Source organism: Chionomys nivalis, chromosome 3 (assembly GCF_950005125.1).
Source record: "Chionomys nivalis chromosome 3, mChiNiv1.1, whole genome shotgun sequence".
In the NCBI taxonomy this organism is placed as follows: domain Eukaryota; kingdom Metazoa; phylum Chordata; class Mammalia; order Rodentia; family Cricetidae; genus Chionomys; species Chionomys nivalis.
Window position 1 is genome coordinate 37,378,395 of NC_080088.1, and position 12,119 is coordinate 37,390,513.

General features: G+C 34.9%; 1 protein-coding gene across 1 annotated transcript; it reads left to right on the plus strand.

The window, feature by feature from the left end:
- The first annotated feature begins 1,351 nt into the window (after window positions 1-1,351).
- On the plus strand, window positions 1,352-2,275 carry LOC130871585 (olfactory receptor 5AC1-like). Its single transcript, XM_057765062.1, has one exon. The coding sequence runs from the start codon at window positions 1,352-1,354 to the stop codon at window positions 2,273-2,275; it is 924 nt and encodes a 307-aa protein (XP_057621045.1).
- Window positions 2,276-12,119: the final 9,844 nt, after the last annotated feature.

Consider the following 12,119-nt stretch of genomic DNA (forward strand, 5'->3'; position numbering starts at 1 on the left):
AATGTAAATTTTGTATAAGTTTTTCTAACTGAAGTACAATTTCATGCTCAAATATTACTTAATTTATATTTAGAATAAGAAAATTCTCAACTTAAAATCATTTAAAAATTAATGAAAAATAGGCCATGAACTTTAAAGAGAGTAGGGAGGGGTTTCTGGGTGGATTTATATGGAGAAAAGAGAATAGGGAAATGTTGTGATCATTTTACAATCTGCTAAAATAAAGGAAATAATATAAGCATTGTTGGGCTTGTTCATTTAATTGTTCTTTTAGTACAATATACAGGTAAGAATTTTGAAGCTCATTCATTCTTCATGGATTTTTAGTGAAAATAAACTGACATTTCACAATTGGTTACTTATGGAGATTTTTAACTTCTAGAAAGGTAGTGTTTACTTATATTTTAAAATTGTATAATCCCTGTTTTATACAATTTTGTAATTATAAAATATTTTCATGTTTCTTAAGCACTGGAAATGTAACCCTATAATTAAGGAAGTTGGCAAGTGTGGAAAACACAACAAGGCATACACATCCTTCCAAGAACTTTTTCCTTTTCAAAATTATTAAGCAGAAAATAATAGCACATATTTGCAAACCCAGCATTCAGGTGACAGAAGCAGGAGGATCACTGTGTATTCAATGTTGATTTATTCTACAAAGTAAGTTTCAGGCCATCAAAGACTATACAGTAAGACCTTATATTGAGAAGAAAAAATTAAAAAAACCAAGTTCTTTCAGATACTATTTATTAGCCATAAAATCTTTATTTCATGGTAATAGTAAATTTTACATTTATATTTATATTATATTTATAAAGTGACAGAAAATACAGGAATTAATAGAGTGTTACATTATTAAAATTACAAAATTCTTCAAATTCTTCTATGTTTGAATTGTAAATATAGACAATAACACAATTCTTAAACCTGTCATACTGCAAACAAGTCATCCATATTGAGTGAGTTATTTTGAGGATATATTTTGTATATAAAAGTAGACACTATATGGACTAAAATATTGTGCTTATATATTTAGGAATATATGTGATATATAAATATAAATAAATAAAAGAAAAAACAAAAAAGAAAAAGATTCTGAGTACTACAGAGAGTCAAAAGAGATACACTGATGGAATGAAGAGGGAGAAAAAGACATGATGCTAATATATTTTAACTTAAAAATAGATTATGAATTTTTGAACGTTGACAAATATAGAAGAAAGGTACACACAAATGAACCAAGAAGCTCCCTTTAGGAATACGTCAGTAGCACAAGTCATGATAATTATGTCATTTCTTTGACTGTTCCTTACTTGTTTTTTCATTCCAGTGATTGTCCAGGGCAGACATGGCATCAGGAAACCAGACTCTTGTGACTGAGCTTGTCCTGGTAGGGCTCACAGATCAGCCCAGGCTGCAAGTTCCTCTCTTCCTGGTGTTCCTCACCATCTACCTCATCACTATGGTGGGCAACCTTGGACTGATTGCTCTCATCTGGAAGGACCCTCACCTTCATATTCCTATGTACTTATTCCTGGGAAGTTTAGCTTTTGCTGATGCATGTGCTTCATCCTCTGTGACCCCCAAGATGCTTGTCAATTTTTTATCTAAGGATCATAAACTATTCTTGGCTGAGTGTTTCACCCAGTTTTATTTCTTTGGATCCAGTGCAACCACAGAATGTTTCCTTCTGTCGGCAATGGCCTATGACCGATATGTGGCTATATGCAATCCTTTGCTTTATCCAGTGATGATGTCAAATAGCCTCTGTATGCAATTTATACATGTTTCATATGTTGTTGGTTTTCTGCACTCAGCAATTCATGTGGGTTTGTTAGTGAGATTGAATTTCTGCAAATCCAACATCATACATTATTTCTACTGTGAAATTCTGCAACTATTCAAAATTTCCTGCACTGATCCTACAATTAATGTCCTTCTGGTTTTAATATTTTCAGCTTTTATACAAGGTTTTACTTTTATGACTATTATAATTTCATACTTTTATGTTCTTTTTGCTATCTTGAAAACAAAGTCTGAGAAAGGCAGAAGCAAAGCCTTCTCTACCTGCAGTTCCCACCTGCTCTCTGTGTCTTTGTTTTATGGCACTCTATTCCTCATGTATGTGCGTCCTGGGTCGGGGTCAGGTGAAAATAATGACAAAATGTATTCTTTGTTTTACACAATAATAATTCCCTTTCTAAATCCTTTTATATACAGTCTGAGGAACAAAGAGGTAACAACTGCCTTGAGAAGAAAAATGAAGAAATAAATGGCTAGATAATTTTTAGAGCATTTTTTTCCTCTGAAAGGGGCAGAGCAATCAGTAGAAAGATGAATTAGAATGTGTTCTGCCAGGTCACCAGATTCTCCTGTGCTCCCTGTGAAGGAAATAAGTTTCTCATTACACTTCCCAGTGAACTTTGGCAATGCAACCCACAGTTACAGCATTTACAAACACTACGTGCTTTTGCATCTGAGCATTTAGCTTCTGCAGACTAAGTTTCTCTTTTTGGTTTTGCAAGAAAGGGTTTCTCTGTGTAGCTCTGGCTGTCCTGGAATGCATTCTATAGACCAGGCTTGCCTTGAACTCACAGAGATCTGCCTCCCTCTGCCTCCCTGAGTGCTTGTAAAGATGGGCACTGTCTGGCTTAAGTACTCTTAGGGAATTCCAAATTGATAAGGAATAATTGGAAATACTATTTAGAAACAGTACAAAATTATTAAGAAAAGATAATTTCAGTTGAGGCAAGAACATGGTTACTTTCTTTTTTTTTTTTTTTTTTTTTTTTTTTTTTTTTTTTTTTTTTTTTTTTTTTTTTTTTATTTTTTATTCTTTTTAATTAAAATTTCCACCTGCTCCCCGTTTCCCATTTCCCTCCCCTCCTCCCAAATATTGCCCCCTCCCCCCACTCCCCTCCCCCTATCCCCACTCCTCTTCTCCTCCCCCCACACCATTCCCCCTCCCTCTCGATACTGAAGAGCAGTCCAAATTCTCTGCCCTGCGGGAAGACGAAGGTCTTCTATCTACGTCCAGGAAGGTGAGCTTCTAAACAGGCTAAGCTCCCACAAAGCCAGTTCATGTATTAGGATTGAAACCTAGTGCCATTGTCCTTGGCTTCTCATCAGTCTTCGTTGACCGCCATGCTCAGAGAGTCCGGAATCAACCCATGCTTATTCAGTCCCAGACCAGCTGGCCTTGGTGGGCTCCTAATAAATCAGTTCCACTGTCACAGTGGGTGGGTGCATCCCTCGTGGTCCTGATTTTTTGCTCTTGTTCTCCCTCCTTCTGCTCCTCATTTGGACCTTAAGAGCTCAGACCGTTGCTCCAAATTGAGACTCTGTCTCTACCTTGATCCATCGCCAGATGAAGGTTCTAAGGTGATATGCAAGATATTCATCAGTATAGGATAGGGTCATTTCAGGTTCCCTCTCCTTAGTTGCCCAAGGTACCAGCTGGGGACATATTCCTGGACACCTGCGAACCCCTCTAGAGTCAAGTCTCTTGCCAACCCTAAGATGGCTCCCTTAGATAGGATATATACTTCGCTGCTCCCGTATCCATCCTTCCTATATCCCAACCATCCCAATCCCCCGAGCTCCTCCCATCCTCCCCTTCTCATATTTCTCATCCCATTTCCCCTTTGCCCCATGCCACCTCACCCGCAAGTTCCCATTTTTTGCCCTGCAATCTTGTCTACTTCCCCCTCTCCATGCGGATGACTATATGATTTTCTTTGGGTTCACTTTCTTATTTAACTTCTATAGGATCGCACATTATATGCTTAATGTCTTTTACTTATGGCTAGAAACCGATTATGAGTGAGTACATCCCATGTTCCTCTTTTTGGGTCTGGGATACCTCACTCAGGATAGTGTTTTCTATTTCCATCCATTTGCACGCAAAATTCGAGAAGTCATTGTTTTTTACTGCTGAGTAGTACTCTAATATGTATATATTCCACACTTTCTTCATCCATTCCTCCATTGAAGGGCATCTAGGTTGTTTCCAGGTTTTGGCTATTACAAACAATGCTGCTATGAACATAGTTGAACAGATACTTTTGTCATTTGATGTGGCATCTCTTGGGTATATTCCCAATAGTGGTATTACTGGATCTTGGGGTAGGTTGATCCCTAATTTCCTGAGAAATCGCCACACTGATTTCCAAAGTGGTTGCACAAGTTTGCATTCCCACCAGCAATGAATGAGTGTGCCTCTTTCTCCACAACCTCTCCAGCAAAGGTTATCATTGGTGTTTTTGATTTTAGCCATTCTGACAGGTGTAAGATGGTATCTCAAAGTTGTTTTAATTTGCATTTCCCTTATCGCTAAGGAGGTTGAGCATGACCTTAGGTGTCTTTTGGCCATTTGAATTTCTTCTGTTGAGAATTCTCTGTTCAGATCAGTGCCCCATTTTTTTATTGGGTTCATTAGCATTTTAAAGTTTAGTTTCTTGAGTTCTTTATATATTTTGGTGATCAGACCTTTGTCTGTTGCAGGGTTGGTGAAGATCTTCTCCCAGTCAGTGGGTTGCCTTTTTGTCTTAGTGACAGTGTCCTTTGCTTTACAGAAGCTTCTCAGTCTCAGGAGGTCCCATTTATTCAATGTTGCCCTTAATGTCTGTGCTGCTGGGGTTATACGTAGGAAGTGGTCTCCTGTGCCCATGTGTTGTAGACTACTTCCCACTTTCTCTTCTATCAGGTTCAGTGTGTTCGAACTGATATTGAGGTCTTTAATTCATTTGGACTTGAGTTTTGTGCATGGTGATAGATATGGATCTATTTTCTTGAATCATCTCACTCCACTCTCCTTGACCAAAAAGTCAGCGTGGCTTTTGACATTTTTGACACGTGCAGAGTGGTGAAAATGAGTCTCCATCTCTTGGTAGAGTATATTCCCTAAGAAATTTAGAATTTCAGGACAAACATTTAGGAAACAATAAAGAGTTCAAAACAATGTTGGGGGACTTTAGGAGGATAAATGAAAATTGGAATAAGTTTAAAATGATAAAGTAGGTCTCTGTCTCTGTCTCCTTGCATCGCCTGATGAACGTTAATATTCAGGAGGATAACTATATGTTTTTCTTTGGGTTCACCTTCTTATTTAGCTTCTCTAGGATCACGAATTACAGGCTCAATGTCCTTTATTTATGGCTAGAAACCAAATATGAGTGAGTACATCCCATGTTCCTCTTTTTGGGTCTGGCTTACCTCACTCAGGATAGTGTTTTCTATTTCCGACCATTTGCATGCAAAAGTCAAGAAGTCATTGTTTTTTATTGCTGAGTAGTACTCTAATATGTATATATTCCATACTTCATCCATTCTTCCATTGAAGGGCATCTAGGTTGTTTCCAGGTTCTCGCTATTACAAACAATGCTGCTATGAACATAGTTGAGCATATACTTTTGTTGTATGTTAGGGCATCTCTTGGGTATATTCCCAAGAGTGGTATTGCTGGGTTCAGGGGTAGGTTGATCCCGAATTTCCTGAGAAACCGCCACACTGCTTTCCAAAGTGGTTTGCATTCCCACCAGCAATGGATGAGTGTACCCCTTAATCCACAACCTCTCCAGCAAAGGCTATCACTAGTGTTTTTGATTTTAGCCATTCTGACAGGTGTAAGATGGTATCTTAAAGTTGTCTTGATTTGCATTTCCCTGATCGCTAAGGAAGTTGAGCATGACCTTAAGTGTCTTTTGGCCATTTGAACTTCTGAAATCTCAAGGTCCAAATCAGGAGCAGAAGGAGAGAGAGCACACGAGCAAGGAACTCAGGACCTCGAGGGGTGCACCCACACACTGAGACAATGGGGATGTTCTATCGGGAACTCACCAAGGCCAGCTGGCCTGGGTCTGAAAAAGCATGGGATAAAACCGTACTCGCTGAACATAGCGGACAATGAGGACTACTGAGAACTCAAGAACAATGGCAATGGGTTTTTGATCCTACTGCACGTACTGGCTTTGTGGGAGCCTAGGCAGTTTGGATGCTCACCTTACTAGACCTGGATGGAGGTGGGTGGTCCTTGGACTTCCCACAGGGCAGGGAACCCTGATTGCTCTTAGGGCTGATGAAGGAGGGGAACTTGATTGCGGAAGGGGGAGGGAAATGGGAGGCGGTGGCAGGAAGGAGGCAGAAATATTAAATAAATAAATTAATTAAAAAAATAAAATGATAAAGTATTAAAACAAACCATTGCTCATGCTTCTAACTCAATATATATTTTTATTAATATTTCAAGTTTTGAGTTATTTGGGAATTTATAATATTAGAATGTTTTGGTATAGTAAAAGAAATGTCAAAAATTGGTCTTGTGGTTACCATTTCCACTGTTACCATAATTGATTGGAAGGTAAGGAAAGTATATCAGTTATCTGAAATTTATTAGGAAGATAAGAATAAAAATCTATAGCAATAAATTCTCCCTCATTTCTCAAACTTGTTAAGAATTTATTCTCACAATTTTTTACTTTATGTTTATTACATAGAATTGGATGAATCAACAATGAAGAATATAGTTATATTCCTCATTCAATCTGGCTCCTTGCAAACATTTGCAAAAGAAAATGATCATTAAAAAAGGAGAACTAAAGTTTCATAGTTGATGAAAATATAAGTTCTTTGTGAATAAATAAAAAGCAATTTAGGAATTGTTAATTCAATAATTCCAAGAAGTTTGCCATATTTTTGGCTAAATATTTAGGTGTGAAAAAATAGCATCTATTACAAATCTCTTGATAAAATACATTTTTAGAGTAGTATAATTTCTTTATTATAGCTTTCAGAGTCTCTATTTTAGATTTCCAAATAGCAAAAGAATAAAATTTCTTCTAAAAGTATTGTGTATGATAATATTTGATTTTATTGTCATTTATTTTGATCTGTACTTGTAAGAAACTTTTACAATATTATATAGCCTATGAGATCCATTTTATAAATATTAAAGTAAACATTTCCTTAAGAAGTTTATCTTTATTCTTAGCGAAATTATTTTTTCTACATTTTACTTGGCCTAAATACTTTTAATTATTTATAAACTCATGAATAAATTTATTTCTTCAAGTGTATTTTATATATTTGTATAATCTTGTCTCTATAGTCACACATCTTATATGTTAATTTTGCAAGGCTATTTGTAATAAAGTTTCCTCTCTCACATTAGACTGCCTTTGATGGAAAACACTAACAGTTTCTTCAAGTTGAAGGAAGTGACATTAGATGCTTATAACCTCAACACAAAACAGCCATTATTGCAAGACAAGGCAGAATTCACCTGAAATGACTGCTGAATGGAAATGTTCATGAGTATTGTTCTACTTACTAGTTGTAGTCTTTGACTTTATAGCCTATATTGTATAAAATACAGCTTTACTAACAAATGGAAGCAAATCAAATAGTCTTGCAAATGCAAGATAGATATCTGAAGAAAATATGTATTAGAACTTAACTTTTTCCATTTCAGATCTCTGATGCGATGAGGAATGATGTCAGAAGAAAATTAGAAACCTTTCATCAACTAAGATGTTTGTTTCTTAGTTGTTTCTCTAAGAGCAGAAAACTTTGCATGAGCCCCAACAACAGCACAATTCATAAATAGTCTGGACTCTGAATGAAGCTGTTCAACAATGACTTCACTGGGTTTGCTTGTCATGATTAATTTGTACTTTTAAGAACAATTACTTCGTCCACTTTTTGACTTTATAATACAATAATATCATTTCTCCCTTTCATTTCCTTCCTTCAAAGTCTTCCATATACACCATCTTCCTCTCTTTCAAATCTACGGCCCCTTTTAAATTGTTTCTGTATATATAGTCCTAAGTACATAAGTACACCCTGCTCTGTCTGAATAACGCTACTTCAGTGTGTGCTTTTAGGGATGACTGTTGTTGGGTAACCAGTAAATGCATGCTTCTCCAGGGAAGACAACTTCTCCCACTTGCTTTAGTTGTCTGTAGTTCTACTTAGTTCAGTACCAAGACTTGTCGCACTGCAACTTTGCAATCACTGCCACAATTACCTCAGGTTCACTACTTATTTGAATTTGAAAAAACAATTTTGGGTTGTTATGAATCAGAGTTGGCACTGTGTCATGATTCCACATGGGATCAAACCCCATAGTTTAAGCAGCTGGCATTTAGTTCTCTAGCCATAAGTCATATTTTGGTTAACCTTTACAAAACCATCCGAGTCAAAGCCTTCAGAGTATGGAATATCATCTGTACAGTTTGTCTAAACTTGTCAAAATTGCCATCACTGAGGGGAAACAATAGCATAAAGTGGAATTTTTGGAATTAAAATTCTAAACCTTACTGCATTGGATATTTATTAGTATAAAGTGTCTGGTGCCCTGAGGGACCAATTTGGACTTCTTGTAGGCGTCCAAACCCACAGTGCCCAGTAGAGCAGCCTCACTTGGTCCTCCAGAGAACCCTCAGCTTTTGGGAATTTCTGTTCTCTTAGCCCTTCACTATCCATAAAAATCACACAGTAATGCAATTGGTAGGTTCTTTATTGAAGGGAAATTCATGTAACTAAAGTTGGCTTTAGAAATGGGCTTGGGAAATGAAACTTTTAAATGTGTCACCAGGGGAAGAATTTCTATCTATGGTGCTGCCTTCCAGTTCCATTGTGTTCTGCTTTGGAAAACACAGTGCTCCCAAAGATAATAGAACTGTCTTTTGAGATATGGTTAGAAGAGAAAAGAGTTCTATAACATGCACTGTACCTTCCCTAGAGAATTAAAAATGCTGCTTCTTTTATAATAATTTTCTATTTGACTTTGGATACCTACACACCTTGGTATATACGAAGGCAGTTGCAACAACAAAATATACATATATATATGTATGTATATGAATTTCATGACTGAATATGAATAATCAAAATATGTTAAATTGTTTTCTTAAATGATACTTTTAATTTTTACTAACTATTGACTTTTAAATTTTCATGGATTAGAGTGTTAATTTAAAATTCTTGTAATGATTGCTGTATAAGCAGTGATTCTGATGACTTCCAGTACAAAGATGAACTGTTTTCTGTTTAGTCACATATTCTGACTAAGTCTTTAAAGGTGAGTAATGAAAGTGTTCACTCCCTTATGTAATATATTACCTCCAAAAATTTCTTAAGGTAATATGTAAAACTTTATATTATATGTGAATAAATATATAACAGAGAAGATATACGGAATATGTTTCATAGAGTATTATTTTTATATATTTTTGTTCACATACAGAGAGATAAATATAGGAAACATGCAAGAAATTCTTCTAAGTTTTCTTACACTTATGATTTAATTATGTCCCATATGCTGACCTATTTGAGAATTTGAATTTTTGCTATGATTGAACATCTATGGAAGGAGAAGTATGAATTTACCTAAAATTTACTAATTTTGGTACCATGTTTATCATCAGTATATAAGAGTCAGTCTAATAAATTTTATTCTGTTAAAACAAAACAATAAGAAAAAATATTGGTGAAGTGAGTGTGCGTTTTAATTAAAGTTCAAGTTGAAATATTATAAGATTTCTAGGAAAATGTTTTTTTAATTCATTAAATTATAATGAAAATCAGCATATAACATAGGAAAAAATCTTAGACAATGACTAATTGTATATTTATGCATGTCACACAAACAGAATGAGGTAAATTTTAATATTTATGTTTTACAAATATATATTCTATAGGAAAATAAATTTTCACTTGTATAAAACAAAAATAAGCAGTACCTCTGTAGTAAGATATAGGACTCTTTGTGTATATTCTAAGAGTGATATTGCTGGTTCTTGAGGTAGATCTATTTTCATTTTATGAGGAAGCTCTGTACATATTTCCATAATTTCTATAGTGGCAGTACTAGTTTGCACTCCTAGCAGCAATGAATAAGCATTCCTCTCTTCTGAAGTCTCGTCAGTCTATGCTGTTACTTGTTTAATTAATTTTAGCTATTTTGACTATAGTAAGAGAAAAATCTCAAGTTAGTATTGATTTTCATTTTCCTCATAACTAAGAACTTTAAACACTTTAAAAAGTGTTTTAGGCCATTTGTGTTCCTTTTGAGAACTCTGTTTAGTTCCATGACATGTTTTTAAAAATTAAGCTATTGCTTTTCTTTATGTTTAGTTAGTTTGTTTGTTTTGTTGTTTGTTTCTTTCGAGACAGTGTTACTCTGTGTAGCTTTGGTGTTTTCTGTTTAGTTTTTTCAAGTTCCTTTGTATACAAGAGATTCATGTGATGGTGACCTTCATTAAAAATTTCAGTATTAGCTGTAGTGAATAAACACCAAGGCTAAGACAAACATTAATCCCAAGTCTCTGAAACTTGCAGCTTCTTCTAATTTTCAGGCTTCTATTACTTCCTGTCTATTCTTTGTCTTCCCTTTCCACAGCTATCCCTCTATACCTTTATTGTACACTTATTCTTCTTCATTTCATTCTTTCTCCTACCAAAATGGCCTTTTTTAGTCTTTCTATAATTTCCTCCTCTCTCCAGCCACTGTCTAGCCCTTGTTGTAAAGCTCTTCTTACTGTGTCTTGAATCACTGAACAAATGTTAATTCTGTTCCATACCTTCTACAATATTCCACATCATTTCTATTTTTAATACTATTTCCTCTCTGCATGGCTCTTTACTTCTCATTAATACCATTGTTCTTTTATATAAATTTTGTGGTATGCAGTAAGTTGCTTTCACCTAAGCCATTATAAATTTCTTAATTTTAAACACTAGGAAATCTCTAGTCACTCCTTTAACCAGATCCTTTATTTTGGCCTCTGCCACTGGGCAGAAAGGGATGCAGGCAGTCACATATAATCATGATTAAGCCATAGTAGACCTCTCCCCAAAACTACACTAACGTCTCCTGTTTGCTTAGTGATAACAGCAGAACAGTGCACCTGAATTCTCAAGCTACATTCTAAAAGACCTTCTATACAGTTACCAAAATATTTTATTTCTATTTTATTAAATATCCAATTTATGTCTTAAAACAATGTATAGTATGGGCTCTATATTATGAATCATTTACAGTTTATCTGCTTGTCCTCATAATATCTTCCAATGTCCATTTACACATACCGGTTAACTTCAATTGCATTTAAAAATCATCTGTAGAAGATGTAAACAATAGAGAAATGCTTATAAATTACTGAATATCTGTAGTTACATCTCTCAATATATATTTTTCTTTGGAGGTAACACGGCTTACTATGAAAAGTTAATTTGATTAAGAGGATCTTGCAATAGGGGCAATATGGCCTTTGTCTTTCCTGGCCACCCTTAGGCCTGTAATCAAACTGGGAAGGATTGCCTAGTCATATTCTGAGAACAAATTTAGCCAGTACTATGGCCAATCCAGTGCAAAGTCAGCCTTCAAAGGCCATAAAGCGAGGCAGGCATTTTATGAATTTATTCTATTCTATTTTATTTATTTATTTTTTTTATTTACTTTACAACCTGACTGCAGTTCTCCCAATTTATTTTTGAATATATGTTCACAGACAGCTCTGATATAAAATCTGCTTTGGAAGCTTCTGTACAAAGTAAGGAGCTACCTATACTGTTGAATCTCTTTCCCCTCCCAGAACCCCACTTTGTTGCTACTATATGATTAACTAAAATTAATTTTGAGATATTTCCTCCTGACAATATCAATTATGTATTTATGTCATTGAGGAAATATATGCTAATTGACTGAAATCATAAAATTTATCATACTTTATAATTAATAATTTTTGCAATAATTTACAATAAACTTAATAATTTATAATCTTTGCAATGGCAGTAAGTCTATGATACAGGCACTGAATTTTCCTACCCAACCAATGGATCTTCCCCAAATTTCATAAATTTTTAGAAGTATCATTGTATTGTTAAAACTATTAAAAAATTCACATGTTAAAATTTATATTAATGAATTGAAATTATTTCTTAAATTTTAGGAATAATTTCCATTTATTATATTCAAACTGAACGAAATTTAAAGTCCGTTCTGACAAATATTTGGCTGTATTTCAAATCCATTAGAAAAATTTACTTAACAAGTCTTTAGTGAATACTATTTGAAATTTGCTGCCTTTTTGCAGGGACATCCAGTGAGGAC

Bases quoted from the DNA above. Each gene is read 5' to 3' on its own strand.
- LOC130871585 (XM_057765062.1), top strand. From the start codon at position 1,352: ATGGCATCAGGAAACCAGACTCTTGTGACTGAGCTTGTCCTGGTAGGG.